The following is a 22670-nucleotide window of genomic DNA, read 5'->3' as shown; positions in this document are numbered from 1 at the left end:
AGAGCATCTTTGCAACCACAGGGGCTGGGGTGGGGGAGGTAGCCGACACATCCTCACCCCTTGCTGCGACTTAGCTCATTGGCCAAGCGGAGGTGATGTCAGGGCCCTGGGGTGCCTGCTGGTCTGGGGCGTGAGCTGCCTCACACCCCTGAAGACCAGAACTCTGGGGTCCAGGGTGGAGACCTAAGCCTGCCCCGGGAGCGAGGCAGCGCTCACAGGAGAGAGAGCGCCGGGTTCTGCCTCCGACTGGCTCGACGCCCCAGCTGAGTCACCGGACTTTATAGAGTCTCAGTTTCCACACGTACGAAAGTCAGGGGAATGGACGAGAGCAGCGGTTCCCAACCTTTGTGGCACCAGGGACCGGGGCTCCCATGAGAATCTAGTTCCTAAGGATCTGAGGCGGAGCTGAGGCGGTGATGCTGGCGCTGGGGAGCGGCTGCGGATACGGATGAAGCTTCGCTCGCTCATCTGCCGCTCACCTGCTGTGTGGCCCTGTCCCTAACAGGCCACCGACCGGCACCGGTCTGTGGCAGGGGTGGGGGGGTCCCGTGGACTAGACAATCTTCAGACCCTTCCGACTCTCACACTGTGGGGCTCAGTCAAGGTCGTCCCTCCATCCGTAACACGTGCACACTGCCACCTACCTCCAGGCTGGTGGTGCTGAGAGGCCATTGTCACACGGGCTTCTCGGCACCGCAAACCAAGGTGCTGCCTGTCCCGAAGGGGCCCTGGGCTCCACCGTCCCTCCTGGGGACTCTCGGAGTGGCTGCTAGTCTTGTGGGGGTTGTTCCTTTCCCTGCCCTCCCAGCCACAGGCACCCAGCGCCTCCCCCCACGGGACCACAAGGAGGACGGGGCCGAGACAGACAGTACAGAGTTTGGGGCTGACACAGCTCAAGGGGCAAGACAGGAGACAGCCAGGACAGGTCCGATCTGTTTATTTAAACACAGAACATCATCTTATGTACAGATATGCACATATTTACACAGGATGCACACACGAGGGTGCTGGGCCTGGCTGGCTGGGGATGGGAGTCTGTCCTTTGGTCCAGAAACCAGCAGCTCTCAGGTCTAGCAGGGTTCGGGCACGAACTCAGGGATTCCAGCAGAAACAGACCTTATCTAACCCAGGCTCCGTCCAGAGAAACTAGCAGAAAAGCCCAAGGCAGTGGCCCCAAGACTCCTGGGCGAAGTGGACATGCTCGCCCTTCATCGGGACCCCCGCCCTCCTCAGCTGTGGTCACTGCCCTCTCTCCTCGATGCCACAACTGAACCAGGAGTCCTTGTCGCCAAGTCCCAACGCTCTCCACAGATCACAAACTACTGTGGACACGACTAAGAAAAGAGAGAAGGTAGGGAGGGGCCGAGGAGACTCAGACCCGAGGGCCAAGGGCCCTGCCTCCCCGCCCAGGGCCACAGGCTCACACCCCGAACTCAGACGGCACAGAGGCCACCCAGGTAAAGATGCCTTAGGAAGACTACACCTCAGAGCCACAGGAAGTGACCCCCGGGTGGTCTGAGCGAAGTCTGGCTCTACTGAATTCCCGCCTAAGCAGCCCCAGGAATCACAAGCACTGATAGAAATCGAGTCTTTTCTCTGATCAGAGGCCTCAGAGCCTTGTCCTTAAAAGAGCCCTTGGCAGGCTTATTTACACAGTCTGTACATGGGCATCCCCGGGCCACCAGAGGGCAGCTGGCTTCTTCCCTACCAGTGAGCCACGGGCACCCCCAGGCCACGGTCCCTCAGGAGGCCGGCCTCCAGCCTCCGCGTGAGTAATACTGCTCTGGGTCTGAGGAAAGTGCCTGCCACGGCAGGCCGAGGCCACATAGCCACACACACCAGCGGCCAGTCGGCCGGCCCAGGCAGCCGCCGCATCCTGCGGCACACGCGGCACCGGTCACCTGGACGCGGACGCGGCAGCATGGTGACGCCCAGGCACAGTCGCACCTCCATGCACAGTCAGCCGACGCTCACACCAGCACAAGCGCACGTGCAGTGACCTGCACACACAGGAGGGGGGCTCGACCAGCGGGCCCTCTGTGGAGGACAGAAAGGTTGGAGGAAAAGGTCGAAAGGTCGAGCAGTCCATGGGGGGGCATACCCCCCTAAGGAATGGGGTGTTCAGGCCACTGAGCAGGAGGGGCCGGGCGTGGGGGGGCCTGGGTCAGACCAGGTGCCCCCGGCCGTTGATGTAGATGCCATTGCCACTGGGCTTGGCCCGCAGCGTCCCATTCTCCTGCACAAAGTGGGTCATGGCCAGCTTGATGCCTTCATCCCGGCTGTCCTCGTCCTCGGCACGGCCGGAGCCCGGGGTCAGCAGCTCTGTCTGCGTCTCCGTCTCCCGCACGGTGGTCAGCGTGGAGTAACTGCGGCCCTCTGGCTCTTCACTCTGGGGACCAAGCGCGGGGTGGCGCGGGGGAGGTCACGTTGGGAACCAGGTGGGGGCGGCTGGACCTGAGGGCCGTGGGCTCGGGGGGCGGAGGTCAGGTACCAGCACAGTCGCGGCTGTCTCAGAGGTGTGCGGCTTGGGGGTGGGCGGCAGGATTGGGCTTGGGGCTGGGACATGGAGACCCAGGGCATGGGGGGTGCATGGGCGGCCCGAGCCAGGGCTGAGGCAGGGGCCTGGTGAGGGATGCGCATGGGGCCAGGGGCCTCACCATCACGGAGCAGCTGCTGTTGTCCTTGAGACTTTCAGAGTGGCCCTCGGCCCTCAGCCCCACACTCTCCTCCGGCTGCGGGGCCCAGACACGGGAGAGCGATCAGAAGGGGGCTCAGCCTCCCGGCTGTCTGCTCCTAGCTGTCTGCCCCAGCCTGCTCCCTAGCACCTGTCCCCCGCCCAGCCCGGCCACTGCAGCCCTGCCCTGGACCAGTACTGGGGCAGCTCCCCGGAGGGACCAAGCCAGTGATGAAGGGACCCTGTGCAGGAGCCCGGCAGACCCTGGGTAGCTCTGGGCCAGTGGCCAGAGTGGGTGGCAGCAGAGGGCCCCGCAGCTGCAGAGCGCACCTGGGCACAGCACACACCTGGTTCCTGGGGTCCGCGTGGTGGGAGTGTAGCCTCCGGATGGAGTTCTCTCTGGTCAGCGTCAGCTCCTCTTCGCTGGGAGAGAACCCTGGTCAGTAGCTGGGGGCGGTCCCCGGGGAAGCCCAGCCTGGCTGGGCCTGTGGGGGCGGGGCTGGAGGGTGCGGGTGCAGGTCGGGGCTGCAGGTGGGGGTGCGGCTGAGAGCAGGCATGCCATGTGCGAGCGTGTGTCCTTGGGGACACCAGGCACATGGATCCGACCCTCAGGTGGCAGCATGGCGGCCCTCACTGGCCACGGCCCTGTCCCCTCCCCCTTCCCGTGTGCCTGGGGGTGGGACTCACTATTTCTGCGTCATCTGCTGGGCCTTGCGCCGGTGGTACCGGGACATCAGCAGCACCACGGCCACCAGGAGGCAGAGCAGGAGCCCTGCGATGACGCCCACCACCACCACCGAGGCCGACACCAGGTCCACCTGCTTCCCGGAGGTTTCCTGGGGGTCTGTGGGGCCAGGCCGCTGTCTGAGGTGGATGCCCAGCTCTCCGCCCCGCCCAGCCCCTCAGCCCAGCTCCTCGCCCAGTTCCCCGTCTCGGCCCAGGACCTGTCTGCCTGGTGCTTACCAAGAACCTCCACGGTGACCTGAGAGTCCCTCGACGACAGCTCATTGCTGACGTGGCACACATAGGTGCCACTGTGCTCCACGGTCAGCGGAGGGAAGCCCAGAGTGTCCCCGTCCACGCGCACCCCACTCGGCAGAGGCCCGTCCAGCCTGGAGGACAGGGAAGCTGACGGGTGCCAGCTGGGCGGGCTCAGGCTGCCACCACCCAACATGCCCAGGCTGCTCCCCATCCCCCTTCCCCATGACGTCACCGAGAGCCGCGGGCTGTTCCCACGGCGCCCCTCCCTGCCCCCAGCAGGTCTAGGCAGAGGCCCCTTCTCCCTGCCGCCCAGCCTGACCCGGGCACCCCCAACACACGCGTGCCACCCCGCAGGCTCCCACGGGCATCACATGATCCAGCAGTGGACGCCAAGTACACACAATAGTCCACACGACAGGACACTTCACTGCGGCCTGGGCTGGATGTGCATGGCAAAGGTGACCGCACACCCCAGCCTTGGAGCTAGCTGCGTGCAGAGCCCAGGGACAAAGCTCTGGGCACGAGGCCACGTGCCTTCCTCGGGCTCATGCACAGGAGCCCTGGACCCCTCTCTGGCTCTCCCAGACCCTGGAAGAGCTGAGTGTCGTCGAGGGAACTGGGGGAGGTGGCACTGGCACTGCTGTGGGGTCAGTCGGTGTCACAGCCGTCGAGTCAGCCTACTGCGTGTCTTACCCACCGTAGGACTTTGCACAAATTGTGCAGTATCAATATGTAAATACAGCATTATACTTCATCATTTAAAAGCTACGAAATAAAGCCAAGGCCTTATTAGCTGGTTCCCCACCAATGACCATGTGCCCTGGACTCCCAATGCAGGCCAGTCATGTTTGGTGTATCGGTCTGAACTTGTGCCCCAATTTATTTGGGGTTCAGCATATATTGTCCCAGCCCATACTGAGTATACGCTGGCCTTAGCGGGAAAGACCCTTGTCCCAAGCGACGCTCACCGTGTCCAGTTGTAAGAGGGAGGGGGCTGCCCTTCACTCAGGCACCTGAGTGTGGCCCCTTCTCGGCCGACCTGCCACAGCTTCCTGTCTTCAAGGCCCCTCACAGAGGCCTCGGCAAGGACTGGAGCAGAAGGGAGGATGAGGAGAAGTGGGAGTGAGGCTTCCCACCCCCTGTTCCTCGAAGGGCCCCCGCCCCAGGCCCCACCCCGCCCCAGAGAGCCGCCTCTGCCCTTCCCCCTCCTGCTCATCGGCTGCCAAGCAGCCCGGACAGGCTGGCTGCTCACCGCACGCCTCCTCCTTCCCTAATCAGGGGGTCTGCCCTGGGTGGCTGGTGTAAGGAGCCTCTAAGTGCCTCAGCAAGTGACAGGTCACTTCTGAGTCCCCTGCGATGCCCACGAAGCGCCAGTCACATGGCAGGCGCTCAGGGAATGTGGCCTGGCTCTTCCAGGCCCAACGGCCCTGCCCACTCCCTCGTTTCTGCCTCCGCTGCCCGGGCTGGGGTAGTGTGAGCAGAAAACCACCCCATCTGCCCGTCTGCCTGGCGGCCGGAGCACCCAGCGGGACACGCCGAGACGACCTGGCCCCCCCAACCCTGTACCCCCGAGAGCTCTGCAAAGTGGGCTCACTCTGCTGACAAAGTGAGACCAGTGACCTCAGCAGAACCCAGGCTTGTCCCGAGTTGGCCCTACACCCTAAGCTGTGCATTTCACAGAAGCACTTGACTCCGCGTGTGCATGTGATACTCCCAACAGCCCGGGAAGCAGGGCGACCCCCTTTGTAAAGGAGGGTACCGAAGGCGGCAAGTCCGTCATCTGCCGGGGCCGCCTGGGCTGGGCTCCCTGCTCTCTGCCCCGGGCACAGCGTGGCCACAGGACTGGGGCTGCCTGGCGCCTCGCCTCGCCGTCCCAAGACCCAAGCACTCACAGGCCACTCGGAGGGTGTAGGTGATCCTGCGGCTCTGCAGCAGGCCGGGGTGGGACACCACGCAGGTGAGTGGCTGCCCGTTCATGCTGCGGCTGGGCACCAAATGGAACTCGGACGTGACAGCGGCTGAGCGGGGGTGCTTGAAGGAGTGGCTGGATGCCAGGCCCTTGACCTCGGTGTCCCAGGTGACGTTGGGGGCCGGGCTGCCCTCTGCAGTGCAGGAGGCGGCCAGTGTCAGGCCCTGGCCCTCTTCCAGCGCTGGCCCGGGGTTCAGCGAAGGCAGCGGAGGCACTGCGGGAGCACCACCGTCACAGCCCCGTCAGGAGGCCCCGGCCCGCCCGCCACCCCGCACATGTGGAGAGTGTCCTCTGCTTCCACAGAGAGACAGCAGACGAGCGGTGGGATTTCATCTTTGTGCCTTTGTCCAATGTTTGTATCTTTTACAATGAGCATGGGTCATTTTTGAATGAAAACAATGTAATTAAAAAACTAACCAGGTAACATATATAATAATAATAGCACCATTTATTAAGCACTTCCTACGTGCCAAGTGCTACGCTAAACACTTTACAAACATCTCATTGAACCCTGTCAGCAAAACATCAAGATAGATAGAAACCACTGTCCTTGAGTCATAGACGAGGAAACGGGTGCCCAGGGACATTAAGTGACTCGTCCCAGATCACCGGGTGCTGAGGTCGGGGTTCCACTGCGAGGCTGTTGTTACAGACTCCCACGTGGATAAAGAGAAATTATGATTTATTTTGATCTCATGACGTTAACAGCCCAAGCAAAGAGAATGGAAAAGAGTGACCTTGAGCATAAGTGTAGGGCATCTGGGGACCACAAATGCCCACAGTACAACATGGGGGTTTAAAGGGCAATTGTGGTCTCCACCCACATTCACTGAGGGTCCAGATCAAGAAAGATGTTAGCCCCACGGGGCCCAGGTGTCCAGGGTGGGCTTGAACGAGTGTCTTTGGTAGGACTGTTGTAAAAACCAGCAAGTCTAGCTCGGAGGAGAGGAGAGCTGAGTGGGCCGTGAGAAAGGGCCTCTAATTCGAAACGCAGCTACAGGACAGTCACCATGGGCCTGGGTCATGTGTGAGGCCTTGTGCGTGAGCTGGGCAGGAATGGGGGTGCAGGGAGACCTGGAAAGGCACGCCAGGTGAGGGACCAAGGTGGGCATGGCCGGGGGAGGGGTGCTGGCTGTTTCTGGGAGCAGAGGGGGGAGGGCAGGACAGAGAGAATAAGCCGGGGCCGCGTGGCCCCGAAGGGCAAGAGAAACCGAGAAGGAGACGTCGGTGAACGAAAGGGAGCAGCTCCCAACACGCAGGCGCGGCCGAGGCGGGGAGAGCACTCCGGGACCGCAGGGCCGCGCGGGCTGCGTGCGGCCCTCCCCTGTGCGAGGGCCACCCGCGCCTGTCCCCCCACCCCCGCCGGGGCCCCTGCTTACCCAGCACACGGAGCCGCAGCCGGGCCTGGAAGCTGCCCGCGGGGAAGGTGCTGACGCGGCACTCGTACTCGCCCTCGTCCGCCTGCACCGCGTGCCGCAGCAGCACCGCGCCGTCCAGGGGGCTCCGCGGAGGAGGCGGCCGCTCCACCCGGCCCTCGTAGGTCGTGCCCACGTGCAGCCCGTACTTGGAGTTCAGCAGCGCCAGCTCCCGGGCACCCTCGCCGGCGTCCACCCGGGCCCAGGACACCTGCTCCACCTGCTCATCAGGGCCCCCTCGGTAGAAGCAGGGCAGCTTTGCATCCTGGCCCAGCACCACCGTCACCAGGTCCAAGGTCTCCAGCTTGCCAGCCCGGCACCGGCCTGCAGCAGCAGACAGAGGCAGCCAGGGTTAGGGGTGTGGCCAGAGCCGGGGACACCCGCACTGTGATCATGACAGCAAAGGCAGTGGGGACTCCTGCAGCATTTATGCTTGCAAAGGACCTTCGGTCCATGACCTCATTACATCCGCAGGACTTGCCCAAGAGGTAGGTGTCATCATCCATTTACCAGATGAGAAACTGAGACCCAGGGAGGAAGTGACTTGCCCAGGCCGGGCCCACGAGGTGTGGCGCAGTCACGCCCTCTCCTAGCCCAGGACCGCATCCTGGGCGATTGCAAGGTGGAAGGCGCACGCGTAGCAACCAGGGAAGGCCGTGGGCAAACTTGTTCTACTAAAGGGGGAAAGTGAACGCTTTCAGGACAGTGGCCAGGAGCCAGGCACGGGAAGGGGCCCTCCCAGGAGGCCCTTCGGAGCATTCTTCTCATGGCTTGAAGATGAGAGACCTGGATTCCCAGAGAGAGGAAGGCGTCCTGTGTGGGAGGAACGGCATGAACCGAGGCTCAAAGGCAGAAGCGTGCAAGTCGCTGAAGACAGAAAGGCCGCAGGTCAAAGGCCCAGAAAGACGAGGTCCAGGCAGACACAGAGTGACAGGGTCAGAGCGGTGAGTGTGAACAAGAGTCGGAAGACCAGAAGCGACCAGCGATGCAGGGCGAGTCTTTTGCGTGTTGACAAGGAACAGCGTGAAGCACTCAGCCTTATTCGCAAAGGCGGCTCCATTTCCTGCCCGGATGAAATGTGAGATCAGTTCGTGTGGAGATAGAAATGGACACGTGTGTGATCATTTCTGACTTAGAGTTCAGTGCTGTGCTGCAGGCCAGCTGTGAGAGGGGGCTCAGGCATGAGTCGGGTGGGATCAGGAGGCAGAGACACCCAAAAGGCATCCCGGGCGAGGGACCAGGTGAGCACGCCCCGAGGCGGTGGGGTCAGGAAGCAGAGGGGAGGGCAGAACCGGGCGGAACCAATCAGCCAGGACCTTCCTCACCAGGCAAAAAGATTCAGACTTGGTCGTGGGAGTCACTGATGTGTGAGGCCAGGGGTGCTGTGTCCCCGAACACTAGGACCTGCTGCTGCTGGGTGGAAAGGGACAGGTCCTGGGGGAAACTCGGCAGGACCTGGTGACTGATCAGAAAGAGAGATGAGACCTCAAGATGACGCCTGGGTTCCTAGGGTGACCGACATAAGAGGGAGGCGTGGCCTGGGGAGCTCACAGATGGCAGAGTGTGGGGAACAGACTTGGAGCCGTGGGATGGACATGTGAGACGCAGAGGCCCCCCGGGGTGCAGGGGCCTGCCTGGAAGTGTTTGCAGCAGCCCCCAGGGGCCCTGCCGTCGTCCAGCACCTGGTTGGCACTGGGCCTCCTCCCTCCATCTGGGTGGCTCCTACTCATGCCGCGGACGCACTTGGATGCCACCGCCTCCTGGAGGCCTGCCTCCCAGCCACCTCAGGCAGATCAGGTGCCCTCCCCTCCCATGGCAGCTGCCTCTGCACCTCGCAGTACTTTATCCCAGAGACTGTGGTTGGTATTTTCTTATCTGCTTCACCCACCAGACTAAGCTCCTCGGAGTAGAAACTGGCTCTCGCATCACATGTGGAGGCACGGTTTCTGATTTGGGTTTCCTCTGGGAGCACGTGGTCTGCATGCCTGGCACATACGTGGTGCTCAGTTAATGCTTATTGATGGACTGGGTGAATGAATGAGTGAATGAATGAATGAGAGATAGGCAGAAGGAACAAGTGGACTAAGGAGAATGAGCAGTCTGTGCTTGGGCTGGACAGGGAGGGAGTTGGTGTGGCAACCTTGGGGTGCAGGCAGGGTAGGCTCGCCAGCTGGGCTCGCTGCCAAAGGGGGCCCTCCAGACCAGCTGGGGGAGGAGTAGGGCGTGGAGGGGCAGGCACGGAGGGGCAGGGAAGCCCACTAGAGAAGACCTGAGGGTCCAGTGAGGCAGAGCCTGGGGCCTGCTGGAGCTGGGAGGGTCCAGCGGGACAGGACAGACCAGCAGGGCCAGATACCAGGGCCCTGAGCTGCCTGAGCTGGTTGGTCCCACCCAGTCCAGCCTGGGAGAGTCCAGCTGAGCACCCACACCCCTGCCGGGCGGTCTGCCGAGGAAGGCCAGAGGTGGGCTTGAGGCGGGGGCATCGCAGGACGTCCCCTGCTGCAGACACTGGTGCCTGACTGAGCCCTGCTCCATCAGGACACTCAAACCCTTCTAAAGACATTTCTGGGACGACGTCAGATGGCATAGTTTTCATTCCCACTCTCACACTTGAAGCAGTCTGTACCCTCCCCACCACGAATCACCCCACATTTTCCCAAAAAATACCTTCTCAGGCACAACAGACATCGACTGCCCGACACATGCCTGAGCCCACGGTCCCCACGACAAGCCCAGGCTTTGCAGAATGAGGAGCCCAGCAAAGCACATCTCCCACAGCCCACCGTCCCAAGTCCGGTATTCAGAGGGAGCATCTCAGGAGGGGACAGCACCCTCACACTCGCACACACGTGTGCGTGTGCACACTTACACGCCCAGGCACACACATGGGGCTCGAGAATCCACATCCTGGGCAGAATGTACCCGGGGCCCAGACTCTCAGGGAAGCCTCCTCCTCCTCTCCCCGACCTGGCGCTGACTTGGCATCAGCATGATGACGTCACCAGAACAAAGGAGACGCACCACCTGCCTAGTGAGGTCACTGTGCGGGCATGTGGTGGCCAGGCCAAGCCCATGGACCCTTCTGCTGCAAATAGTCTGCTGAGGTTGATGGTCGCGGCGGGCCGGGCCCTCCGCCCTCTGACCCTCCCGCCCTCCTCCCGGAGCACCAAGCCGGCCAGGAGCCCTGGTGATTCAGACCCAGCCACAGCCACCACCTTGCGCAAGGGAGAGAACAGGCCCAACTGGCCAGACGGGATCCCTGCCCTCAGCCTCCCCACCCTGGCCAGGCCCCCATGGCCTCCTTGGGGCCCTGCCCTGCGTACCCGCCCGCCGATCCCAGACAGGCCCTCCATCCCGGCTCGGGCTGCCTGGCTGCTCCCCACCCTGTGCTCAGGTCCCGACGCTCCCATCTGTGTGGGGGCCTGGCCTCTGATCTCAGGAGGGGAAACTGAGGCCAACAGTTGCAGTGTCTCTGGGGAAGGAGGCTGCTCCTTATGAGGGCCTCCCTCTACCAGCACCCCGGCCAGTACGCATAGGGCCCCAGAGGCAGGTGTGTGAGGCAGAAGGTGCGTGAATCCATCGTGTCTGAATGCACAGTGCTGGGCGAGGGCCCCTGGCTGGTCCGCACACAGGCGAGGCCGTCTCCCCACATGAACCATGCGAGCCCCATCCTCAGGAGCGGGGAAGGCGTGTGGGAGCCCAGCCACGCTCCACCCACGACCCCGGCCATGAGCTCTGCACGCAGAGCAAATATTTCGACGTGGGTCTCCCTTGGCTGTCGCGCGTCTCCCTGTCTCGGCTGCCGGTGGTCAGTGGTGTGAGGCTCTGTGTCTGGAGCGTCACCCAGGCTGTCCTCACAACTCACCCCAGACTGATGGGCAGAGTCATCTCAGGTGGAGGGACCAGGAGATGAGGTCATTGTCCCTCTAGGGGATAGAAAGTTGCCATCCACGGCTCCCCAGGGAACAGAACAAACCCTTGCCCCTCGGGTTCCCACCGGGACCCCCAGCCGTTCGCAGGCCCAGCACCTCTGGCCCCCAGCAGGCCTCTCCTTGGGAACGTCTGCCGGGCCTGTGCTGCCACCACCACCAGAAGCAGCTCCAGCTCCAGGCCTAGGGGAAGGGTTGTCTGCTGTGGCTTTGCGGGAAGGGGGTTCCAGCCTGGGGTGGAAGAGGGACCCAAGCGAGTCAGGGGCTCACGCTCCTTTGTTAACTGTGGTCCTCCCTCGCTTCCACCCGAGAGCTGAAAGATGTGGGCGACGCTGGGGTGAGAAAGCCCCGCCGTCCAGGACAGGTGACACAAACCACCCGGCGAGCTTGGCCTTGGAGCGCGAAGGAACTTTGAAAACCAGGAGAGTCCCTCTCTGCCTTCATCCCTCTCCCACACTTACCCGCATCGCCCTAAGCCCCCCCAGCTTAGTGAGAGTTTCCCAGCCTGGGCAAAGCGCCCACCCACCAATTAGTGTGGGGAGGGGGGGCCACCCCAACGCAAAGGGAGAGGAGAACAATAGGGAGGGGCAGGCCTTGAGGCAGCCCCGGCCCTGGCCCAGACACAGCGCCCAGCACAGATAAGTCCCCTAAACCCCCGGAGCCAGTCTGAGCCCGGCTGAGTCACCACAACAGCCACACTGTGGGTGGGAGATGTAGAATTCAGCTTCTCCCAAACTCCCGAGATCCTCCCCCCACCACCACCTCAGTCTCAGTCCGGTCCCCTCCACCCACCCAGTGCGGCCGACGCGGCCTCGGGACACACCGGCTTGAAACGGGCAGGTGGGCAGGGAACTAGGCAGAGACCAGAGGCCCGTCCCAGTTACAGCGCCCCCGATCTTCACAGCCCTCCAGGGCCTCGGGGGCCCCAGTCTTGAGCTTCACCTTCTGTCCCAGATGCAGCCCCCCAGGCTCCCGGCCCCTGGCCCCACTCATCTCCCACCCGTCCTTCTCTGGGCCAGACGGGGTTAGAAAGGGTGCTCAGCACCTTCTCCTCACAGGGCGCACCCCACACCCCCTTTGCCTGGGGGACCCCAGGGTCCCAAGGTGGTGGTCTAGAGGCTGTGACCAGGGACTCTGCTGAGTCCTCACTGCCATCTCTGCGGCTGGGACCCCTTAGCACAGCCCCTAGAACAGCAGGGTGGGGCTGAGGTCACTGCGCTAGCCCCGGCCTCCTTTCCGGGCCCCCCCCCAGGCCGTGGGTGGGTCCCACAGGGCGCCCCCTCAGTGAACGGAGTAGGAGCAGGGAGGGGGCCTCCCTGTCCAGGAAAGCCAATCTCAGACACAAAGCAGATCCACCTCAGAGGACAGAGAAGCCCTCAGCCTCTGATCTGGGGCCCAGTTGGGCCCAGGAAAGATCTAGGAGGAGGGTCTCGCTGAGGGGTGCCTGTAGATTTGGGGCCCTCAGCCCCAGGGCAGGAGGTGGGGGAGGAGGCAGGGAGCGGACCCCACCCGGGAACTCATCCCATTAAGGAGAAACAAAGAGCTGTGGTGCCAGGCACCTCCCTCGCCAGGCGCCTCTCAAGAGCCAGCGCCTCTGGGGTGGGGCAGAACCCTGGGGCTCAGGGCACCAAAGGCCTGGGGTCGGGGTGGGGGGTACAAGGTGCAGCAGTGAAGGGCAGAAGGCAGCACCCTAGTCCCCACTCAGTGAAGTGGCCAGGACCTTTCCCCCTCATCACCACGGCCAGACTGGCCAGCACTGAGCGCCCCTCAGTCAGAGCTGGACAGTCATGCATAGAACCCCAAGCTGGCGGGCCCGAGGGGCCATCCAGTCCTGCCTCTTGGTCTCCTGAAGCTCAGTTTCCGAGGCGCCCAAGGTCGCCCAACGGATTAATAGCAGAAATGGGGCCAGAACCCAAGGCTCTGGCTTCTCAGTCCAAGGTTTTTTCAGAGATGAGAAACACTCCAGCTCCCTGGAAGCCACTGAGAACCCTAAACACAGAGTAGCCGGATGCGGGTGGACCCAGCCCTCAGCCCCGCTCCAGCTCTGTGTGGGTGACGCAGCAGTAGAGTGGGGGCTCATTGGACACCAGCCTCCTGGGATGACCCTGGGGCCAGGCTGCCTCCCTACCAACAGCCCCCGTCCGGCAGGCCCTGGGCAAGGTGGTGGGGGGTGGCGCCCTAACTAGGAGGGGTCTCCTGTCCCCTCCTGCGGGCTCCTCTTACAAACATGGCTCTGTGTCTGGAGGACGGTGGCAGGGCCTCGTCTTGTTCACACCTGCGTCTGCGGCGTCTAGCGCCCTGCTGTGCCCCCGAACACACCAGGCGGGCAGGCGGGAGGCAGGAGAGCACACACCGACCCCGCTCGTGTTCCCGACCCTGGTCTGCTGGCCTGTCTCCTCTGGCCCTGTAGGAGACACGACCTCTCCAGTCTTGTCCAAGTCCCAAATGTCATGACTCCACCCTTTAAGAGAGGGAGACCCTGGTGAGAAGTGGCTGCCAGGTCCCCAGCCTCAGCAGCCAGGCCCCACCCTCTTGGACTAAGCAAAGGACAAGGTTGTCTGAAAGATGAGGATTAAGATGTGAGGGCAGGGGGCCGGCATGGGGAGCTCAGCCGCCCCCCTGTGATGGGAGGCCAGCCATTGACCCTTCCACTGCAAGGTCGGAGGGTGGCAGCCCCAGCATCAGCTGGGGGGTGCGATGAGTGACGTCACTGCTGGGCCTGCTGGTCAACCAGCTCGCTTCGCTGCTCCTGGGACTGCGACTCCAACTGTCCTACCCAGACAGGCCCCCGTGGTCCCGAGGGGGCAGCTGTCTCAGTCACTCACGGCCCTGCCACCGCCGGGGAGTCTGCCTGGTCGTGCACACGAGCACACGCCCTGCCCCAGCTGCGGGTCACAAACTCCTGCCGTTCTACCTGCTTCGTAATTGAGAAAGTGGGGGGATGGGATGAACTAGGGGACCACACTCGACCTAGAAAGTACCCTGCCCTAGACCCCGACTCACCCGAGCAATCACCCTGCCACCACCCTGGCATTTAAGACTGGCTCCGGGGAGAGAGAGGGGCCACAGGCCTCCAGGTCCTCCGGGGCGTCGCAGAGAGGGATGAAACGAGCCGTTCCCGTCAGGCCGACACCAGCTCAGCCCGACACCAGCTCAGCCCTGAGTCAGCCCCGCTCCAGTCAGCAGTTCCCAGCCCAGGGTGGATGCCCCCAGGGTGGACGCCCCCTGGGGACCGGACGAGCAGGGCCTGCGCCTCCTCCGCCCTGCCCGACGGAGCTCGGCCACCTATCTGCATTCAGAGGCAGCTCCGGCCTGGGCGAGGCCATCGGGAGCCCCGGAGTGACCTGTCCGGGGCTGGAAGGGGACGGAAGGGGACGGAAGGGGGCAGAGGGGAGGAGGGGCAGGGAGCACTGCTGGCAGCTGGGGTGGCGACAGGAGGAAGAGGGTGAGTGCGTGCCCGCGCGGGCTCGGAAGCGAGGGGCCGGGTGGTCCAGGCCAGGCCTACCTGCAAGGGACGCCAGCAGCAACAGCAGCAGCCGGGCCGCAGGCCTCCACCTGTCGGCTCCCAGGGACAGGGGCATTGGTCCGAAGGCAGAGCTGCCCAGCCCGTCCGAGGTCCCACCGACTTCCCCCTGGGAGCCGCTCTAGGGCTGGATCTGGAGCCGACCAGGAAGGCAGAGCGTCACGGAGTCCGCGGGCCCCAACACGCCTGCCTGTCCCCCACGGTTTCTGCTAAGGGACCCGGCCGTGCCACCCACCAGCTGCAGCTACCCTCTCAAGGGGCCGTGATGGGAGCTCCGAGTGCCCCCAGAGCTGCTTCCCACGCTGTGGCCAACAGCGACGGCAGAAACCTGGGAACCTGCTTAGCAGGTCAGAACAGGTGCGTCCCAGGGGGCTGGGCCTGGCACAGACTCGGCAGCAGCCACCACCCCCACGGCCTGGGCCAGCTAATGGGCGCCCGGGAGGGAGGGAGGAGAGGCCTGGGGTGAGGAGGGGCCTGGGGTGAGGAGGGGCCTGTGGGGGTTCCCACCCTCTGCTCTGGGCTTTACCTGGCAGCCAGTGGAAGGGGCTGTGGAGGGAGGAGGAGCCGTGGGGCTGGTGGGGGTGGGCAGGAGGCCGGGTGGCTCACAGCGGGGCAGCAGGCCGGGAGCAATGGGGTATGGCCCTGAGAGTGGGAAGGGGCCTGAGCATCCCGTGCCCACCAGCCACCGCCTGGTCAAGGTCCCCAACAACGGCTCCTCCTGAGGGATGAACTGGTGCCCAGAGCTCACGCAGCCGGACGGACGGCTGGCTCAGACCACTGTGTCCCTGAGGCGAGCAGTCCAGAGACCCCTAGGAAAGGGCCAAAGTGAGCCCCACTCCCGCCGTGTCGGAGAAGCCAAGGGACCGAGCGAGGACCGACCCGCAGACCCGGGCGTCCCTCCGGATGGGCCCGCTCGGCGGCTGCCGGAACTGCCACCTGGCCCAGAGCCCTGTGCGGCCATGCAGAGCCCCAGGGCACGGGGCCCTCCGCCACCCGCATGGCCATCTGGCCCGCACGTCTCAGACACTGGACAAGACCGCGTGTCTGGACTTTGCAGGACACCCTTCATTTCAAAGACTCTGTTTCCTCCATGTTCCCTTGGCCTCTGCTAGTCCCTTTGTGACAGCCGTGCACTCATCGCTTGTGTGCATCTGTTCTCCCTAAATGAATTGTGAGCTTCCATTCAAGACACGCTGATGGGAGCCTGCTGCGGGCCAGGGAGCCAACACCTGTGCAAACTGAGGGACAGGATGAGGCTGTGCTCTGCGAACCCTGTAGACAGCAGGCTTGTTTTACAACCGTACCTGTCACCTGGCTGGGACAGTCCTCAGCACTTGGAACTGAGTCCACTTTTGCTGACAGCATGAACTTACGAGGGGTGTCCGTGCGGGGCACAGGGCCAGGCAGGCTTGGGGAGGCGTGAACCCAGCCGTGACCCCTCTCTGGGTCCAGACTCCAGTCTCAGCAGTGACCACGGTAGTGACCTTTCCCCCACAGGTCAGGGGGAGCCCTGGGGGCCAGCTTCTCTCCGCCTCTGCCTGGGTGACCCCTTCCCCTCTTTGGGACTCCGGGCCCAGTCTGTGCCGGGGGGAGCAGCCCCACCCCGATGCTGCTGCTTTGCGATCCACCGTGTGGAGATGGGGTGGGGCCAGGGGGCCGGGCAGGGAGCACCCCGTGTTATAATTATCCTTATCGCACCTCGGGTCCCACCGCTCGGTTTCAGAGGAGCCTTTTCCTTCCCACGACTTACCCCCCTGGTCCAGGAAACTGCAGGAGAAACTGAGGCACGGAGTGGGAGAGCAGACAGATCACAAGGTGGGCACCCAGGACACTCCCCCCCACGCGGCGCAGCCCGTCATAAACTCTGTGACCCCTGGTGGGGGTCCTTTGTCACTCACCCCCTACTCCAGCCACACGGGACACCGAAAGGAGGCAGAACTCCCCAGGTGCTGTGAAGGCCACGATGGACCAGTATGTTCACAGTCTGCTCAGGTCCTGGTGAACAGCAGGGGCGGCCTTGAGATGAGGGCTGAGGGCACCGCTGAGCCAGGCAGCCACTCCAGGCCTCGCCTGAGGAAGGAGTATTTCTCTCCGTCACCCAAGTGCCTCCCTCAAGTCCCCTGAGCCCACGCTGCAGTCCCACCGGTGACCCGGGGCCTCGCTCCTGGGGAGCAGCCCTCACACCCGGCCTTCCCTCCGTCTTCCGGGATGAAGCTGGGGCTGGGGCTGGAACGAAATACTGGCTGGGGAAGGTTTTCCGGACCAGTGCCTGGTCTCCGGGCTTCTGTTCTTTCTTCCTCTCGAGCCCCATTCCCTCTCAGGCCTCACTCCTTCCCCTCCTCCCGCCTGTGCTCTGGGCTCGGGAGCATGGGAACCATCCAGGCCAAGGGGCATCTTCAGCACATCCCCGTGGCCAGGCCTAGTGCCTGAGTTCATTGACAGACATGTGGTGAGCACCACCAGGGAGGGGACAGACACGCATACGCGTGGTTGCTGCCCTCAGTGAGCCCTCAGCCAAGAGAGATGGAAACACCACCGACCGCGGTCCATCCCGCGGTCCAGCCGCCTGCGCGTCTGTGCGCGTGCGCCCTCGGGCCGCGTGCGCGCTGCGGCGCCGGCACCGTGGCCAGCTGACACCTGAGCCAAACCGGTTGGAGTGGCTTGTGCTGAAATTTTTGTTTGTGTCCATGGGACCTGGAGGTGAGTCAGGGAGGGACAAGGACGGGTGGGTGGGGTGGGGGCGAAGAGTAAGAGGGAGGGTCAGAGGGAGTGGGCCGGCCCGGGCCGGAGGGGCCGGGCTGGGGCCGGAGGGGCCGGGCCAGTAGCAGAGACGAGCGCGCCTCCTCGCGCCTCCTCGCGCCTCCTCGCGAGTAACATCCTGTTTGTCGGTGCAGGGAGCCCAGGTCAGAGAAGAGTCAGAGGCTGGGGGACCCCCGGCTTTGGGAGGGACAAGAGTAGGTAATCACTCGGAGTGGACTGGTGGGAGGCACGGGTGCGGACGAATGTCTGCGACCCGTTCCTCCCCGCTCTGCTCCTCTGTGGGACATCTCTTTTGCCCCGTCTGCTGTCGCCCTGGTGTCTGCACAGGGAGGCGCTGCCTGCTGACCGGCACTGTGGTGCAGATGACTGGTACCAGACGTGGGTCCAGCCCCCAGGACAAAGGCTATTTCGGGCAAGGCTTCCAGGTCACTCCTCCTGTTCCTCCCCCGGATGCGTCTCCACCCGCAGAGGGTGGGGAGGGACCTCCGCCCAGAGAGCAGGAGCTCCCGCAGCTTCTCTGCTGGAAAACGCCTTCGCTCCCCTCCAGCTAGCGCTTCGCCGTGCTCAGTATTGGGGTGGCGGCGTCCTTCCAAGAGATGCCACCCACATGCTGCCGTGTGCCGTGCTGTTCCCGTCTGCCCACCCTGCAGGCCCACAGACCCCCAGTACCCGACAACCCCTCTTCCTGGCCACCTAACACCCCTCAGAGCTCGGGTTGGGCTGGCTTTTCCTAAAGCTGGAGAGAGTCAGCCAGGGGTGGGGAGCCGAACGTCAGGTGCACGTGGCCCTGCTCCTCAGCAGGCTGTTCTGTGCAGAGCCCTCCGGCTTCTGTAAACACAGGGACCGGGGCGGGGGTCCAGGACGAGAGTAGGTGCCCTCGTGGGAGTCAGTCTTCCCAGGGGCGACGACAGCAGCAAGATCTGGAAGAGCCACGGCCACGTGGGCTGCTGACGGCTGCTGAGAGACGGGACCCTAGGCAGGGCCCCCTGGGGACTCTAGCTGTGCTCCCCTGCGTTCCCCTGCCCCCATCCCGACCACAGATGGCCAGAGCCCCCCCGGGAGCCCACCTGCCGGGGACTCAGAGGCAGCCCTAGGGGCTGGGCCAGCCTGCAGAGCCTGCAACACCAGGGGCATCTCCAGGTAACTCCAGGCCTCTGTGGCCTCTCAGCTTGGATGCTGAGGGTGTGGTTCCTCCCCCTACTAGATGGCCACTTCATGGCCATCAGCCTGAGCTCCTGCCACCACCCAACTCAGCTTCCCCATGGGAAAGCCTCTGGAGGGCTGCAGTTGAGCCTCGCCCTTCACCAAGCACAGGGGTGGCAGAATAGCTGCAGAGCAGAAAACAGGCTCTAATCCAGACAGACCAGAAGACCCAGGGGCTGTGAGAAGCTGGAAGGGGTGGGAGCTTAGGGAACAGTGTGGGGAGAGGGGCAGGAGCTGAGGGGACATGGGGGGCGGCGGCATCTGGGGATACTGACAGGAACTGCGGGTTCTCACGCTGCGGGGCAGACTTTCTTAAGTGCATTAGTATAACCCTCTTTTCTATCTCGTGACCTCTGACCTCTCCTTTCTCTCCCCGCCAGGACCGGTCACCTCAGACCTGCAGCTGCAGCTGCTCTGGCTGTGCTCAGCAGGCAGGGTGCAGCTGCCCCGTCAGAGGCCTGGCTGTGGTGCGGCTGTAGGGGCCCTCGTCCCAGGGCCCAGGCTCACCCTCTGCTGGGAAAGCAGGGGCCGGGCCTTCCAGTTCCAAGACACCCCCCAGACGCCGCCACAGCAGGACCAGCTCTCAGACTCGCTGCCACTGCACTTGGAGACTTGGACCCTGTCCTGTGTGTTTTCAGTCCCAGAAACTGGGAGGCTGGAGCCTCTGAGGATGGAGCACCCTGCCTGTGGGGGAAGCAAGGCGGAAGCCCACAGAGCCCCTAACCCCTCCGTGTCTCCCCCAACGATACCCTTCATGCCTCCTCGCAGGGATCCTAGGAACCTCCCTACAGCCTCATCACAAGCCTCAGTTTCCCCTTCGGTTCTAGAAGGGGTGTAAAAGATCAGAAACAGCAAGATCCCTCAATGCGGTAACTGGCAGGGTCAGGAAGCACTGGCCCAGGAGCCACAAGGAAAGGCAGAGGGACAAAGGCTAGAGCCTTACCGCCCACGCCAGCCTGCTTCCCTCCCCGGGCCTCCATGCCCAAGGTCTTCCGTGGGGAGATCTTGCTCCCGGAAAAGGCCCCACACGCTGAAGCTCACTCAGGTCTCCAGCAGTGATCAGTCCCCTCTGCTTGTGCCCAGGGACCCACACCTGGCCCTACGGTTCTAGAATGCAACAAAAGGGGAGGAGCCTGGCTACTCTTGGGACATTCCAAAGCTCCTTCCAGGAAATCAGAGGGTTGGCTCTGGTCAGCATTACAGAGAGGCTGAGAGAGAGACAGCGCAGACCCAGAGAGAGAAGCACACAGCAGAAATACTGAGACAGATCTCAAAGCACAGCGAGGCAGCTGGGACCTAGAGACAGAAAGACACAGAGAGAGACACACATACAGGGTTACCGACGAGGGTAATTCAGAGACACAGAAGCTGAGACAGAATCTGAAACAAATTCAAAGACCGAAAGAGAAGCTTCTGGATGCCTGCGTGCCCACTGCTGGGATCACTTAGGTACCTCCGTCTTCGGCCCTCGATTCTGACCACTCAGCAACGATGCAATGATACTTTCCTACTCGATATCGCCAAGGCCCTCAAAAAGTCACCTTTTTTCCCATCCTTATGCCATCTCCCCATCATTCTCTGACTCGCCTGATTCCTGTTCCCTCCACCCCAGGTCTTCTGCTTACCTACCCGTTGTCCTCTCCAGCTACTTCCAGCTCGCATCAGACGACTGCTCAACATCTGGCCTCTTTCAGTCTCTCTTCCTGGTCATCCTCTGTCCTTCTGTTTGTCCACGTCTTCGTCCTGGCGGAGCTAAGAGCAAAGAGCCAGAGTTGGGGCCAGGGGTCCACTGGCCAGAATGCGCTGTGGGGAAAATGTGGAAGGGTCGGAGGACAACAGAGGAGGGGCTGAGAGAGGGAGTGTGGGAGAGCCCGGGAGAGAGAGGCAGGAGGGGCTGAGGGGTCTCCAGAGTACGACCCAAACCCCAAGCCTCCCACCGTCGGCTCTCTGTGAGTACTGAACGACGCTGGGAATCCAGGCGGGTCAGTCAGAAAAGCGGTTAAGAGAAGAAGAAAACAGAGTTTTGTGAAAGTCTGAGACAAGGAGGTGTGGATTTAGGGCTGGAACAGACCCAGACTCAGTCTGCAAAGCTGGGCTGTCGGGATCCTTGCTGGCCAGAAAAGGCAACAGAGACCAAACTCACAGGGTCACGTCAGGATCCGGGGGCTTTCAGGATGGCCCGCGCCCACGCCTGGAGGGGGTCCCTGGGTATTAGCGGCAGGTGAAAGCAGGTTGCGGGTCGGAGGGGGAACACTGGCTGCCCTCCCCTGTCGCATGCCCCCCCCCGCCCGCCCTGCTCGCTGTTATCTTGATGCCCTTCTGGTTTCTGTGTCATTGTCAGGTCATCACAGAAGCTGCCTGGGGTGAAAAGTATGTCATGCAGGTGCAGATTGGCTTGTTTTATTTCTCTCTCTTTTCTTCTTTTCACCCTGGATTTTTTTTTTGCCTCCTCTAAAATATGGGGCTGGTTCAGGCTAACACTCACCGGTCTGTTTGGAGCAGCAATGGCTGGAGGCCCCTAGAGGAGGCACAAAACTGGATGGGCTGCATCCAAGAAGCATGTGAGCTTCCCGCTCCACATCCAAGTGAGATGCCAACTGCTGAAGACTCAGTCAGGGTGGAAGCTGAGAGGAGAAAGGAAAACAAAGCTGGAAAGGCCCCTGGGGTGGGGAGTTCCCTGCTCTATCAGGAAACACAGAAAATAAGTCTGGCAGGAAGAACAGCCAAAGACTTAGGCAAAAGCAAGAGCCCAAAACAGAGACAGAAGCCAATAGAATTCAAGCATGATGACCCCACCCTCCTGGGCAGCGCCTCATCTCAGCCCTAGGACTGTAACATACCTGAATCCAGCTGTTGGGAGCTTAGCCAGCCACAGCCTTACGGAGATGACTGGCTTTCAGCCTTGAGCCAGACACATCACAAGTTGCTGATGTATTAGAGGTTTTTTCTTACTATGATTTGGGGAAACAGGACCCTCCTTATCAGACTCAGGGACAGCCATCGTTGGGAGGGTTGAGACTTTCAAAACCGTTAGTGAGTCTCAGCTTTAAGGGGCAGGTAGGGAGCAGGTCCTGGTACCCTTCCCTGCCCTCTAACCGCGCGCTCCTGACCGTACCTTCCCCACACTGTTTTCTCCGAGGACATAGTCAGGGTAAAGTAGGGCACAGCCCCTCTGTGCTATCCGGTCCCAGAACAGGGCCCCACACCCGCTGCTGCCCTGGCCACTCTCTATGGCCTCAATTTCTTGGGCGTGATGGAGATCAAGTTGATGTGCAGGAGCCAGAGGCAAAAGCAGCAGTCGTCACTCCCCTGACAGCCCCGGGGGCCTCAGGTCCTGCTTCCGTTCCGCCCCCGCCGCCGTGCTGGGAGTAGAAACGTGCCTGCATTTCCTCCTATAGCGGAAACTCGTCAGCTTGGATCCTGGTCCTGGGGGACAAAGTTAAGCAGCAGCTTGGAGGCCTGGCTCGAACACAGGAAGACACTGCGGAAGGGCCGGAGTCCGGTGTTCTCGCTCCTGCCCCGCCAGCTTCGAAGGCTGGCAGCTCTGCCCTGGGTCTTATCTCGGGAAAGTCCCTGCCCTTAACCCTGAGTTCCGGAAGCCACAGTCCCCAGGTTCCTTGTCCTGCAGGAGCCCCTGGAATCAGTCTTCCTAGGACTCGGCAGGGACCGGTTTCCAGGCTCCAATACACCGAGGCACATCACATGCGCGGACAGCGCCCCTGAGACGCGGCTCTGCTCCCCTCTAGCGGCCAAGCCGACGGGTCCAGCCTCCGAGCCTTCACGCCGGAACGCGGGTCCGCGCGACACCGAGGGAAACGCCCACAGCACATTTCATGGACGACAAAGTGAGCGGGCGGACAGAGAGACGACCGCCCGGAGGGTCAGGGCGCCGCTGCCCGGCTCGCGGGGTGACGCGGCCCGTCCCGCCCGCACAGCAGCGCCTGAGCCTCGGGCGCCGTAACCCGAGGCCGCTCGCGGACCAGCGACAGGTGCTAGGGAGGAGCCGCCAGCCCCCGGCTTCCTGACCGTGGCCGTGCTCCAGGATGCTCACTGACCGCGCACCCTCCTGTCGCCTAGGCAACTGCGCCGCAGGTTCTCGGCTCTGCCTTGTCTCCTGTCGCCACGGTAACCAGCGCTTTGCGACCTTCAGTTTGCGGCGGGAGGTCGCGCTGCGGCGGCGGCGGCGGCGGCGGCGGCGGCTGCTGGGCGATGGCGGCAG

The 22670-nt window shown here is 63.0% G+C and overlaps 1 protein-coding gene across 8 annotated transcripts; it reads right to left on the bottom strand.

Moving 5' to 3' along the window:
- Window positions 1–921: 921 nt before the first annotated feature.
- On the bottom strand, window positions 922–22615 carry NECTIN4 (nectin cell adhesion molecule 4). 8 transcript variants are annotated; one of them, XM_039839906.1, is made up of 11 exons: window positions 20081–20197; window positions 15015–16558; window positions 14471–14621; window positions 7004–7363; window positions 5548–5838; window positions 4624–4744; window positions 3638–3786; window positions 3362–3518; window positions 3022–3097; window positions 2658–2732; window positions 922–2389 (listed from the first exon to the last, which is right to left on the bottom strand). In XM_039839906.1, exons 3-11 carry the CDS (start codon window positions 14544–14546, stop codon window positions 2165–2167), a joined length of 1530 nt encoding a protein of 509 aa, XP_039695840.1. In that variant the 5' UTR covers window positions 14547–14621; window positions 15015–16558; window positions 20081–20197; the 3' UTR covers window positions 922–2164. The 8 variants fall into 8 exon arrangements, with proteins under 8 accessions (XP_039695840.1, XP_039695841.1, XP_039695842.1 ...); XM_039839907.1 differs by having other exon boundaries at window positions 14471–16267; window positions 16387–16558; XM_039839908.1 differs by having other exon boundaries at window positions 14471–15297; window positions 16387–16558.
- Between the last annotated feature and the right edge of the window lie 55 nt (window positions 22616–22670).

The sequence above is a fragment of the Pteropus medius genome, unplaced genomic scaffold (assembly GCF_902729225.1).
Source record: "Pteropus medius unplaced genomic scaffold, Ma_sr-lr_union100, whole genome shotgun sequence".
NCBI classification, from domain to species: Eukaryota; Metazoa; Chordata; class Mammalia; order Chiroptera; family Pteropodidae; genus Pteropus; species Pteropus medius.
This window is presented reverse-complemented; position numbering and strand designations above follow the sequence as displayed.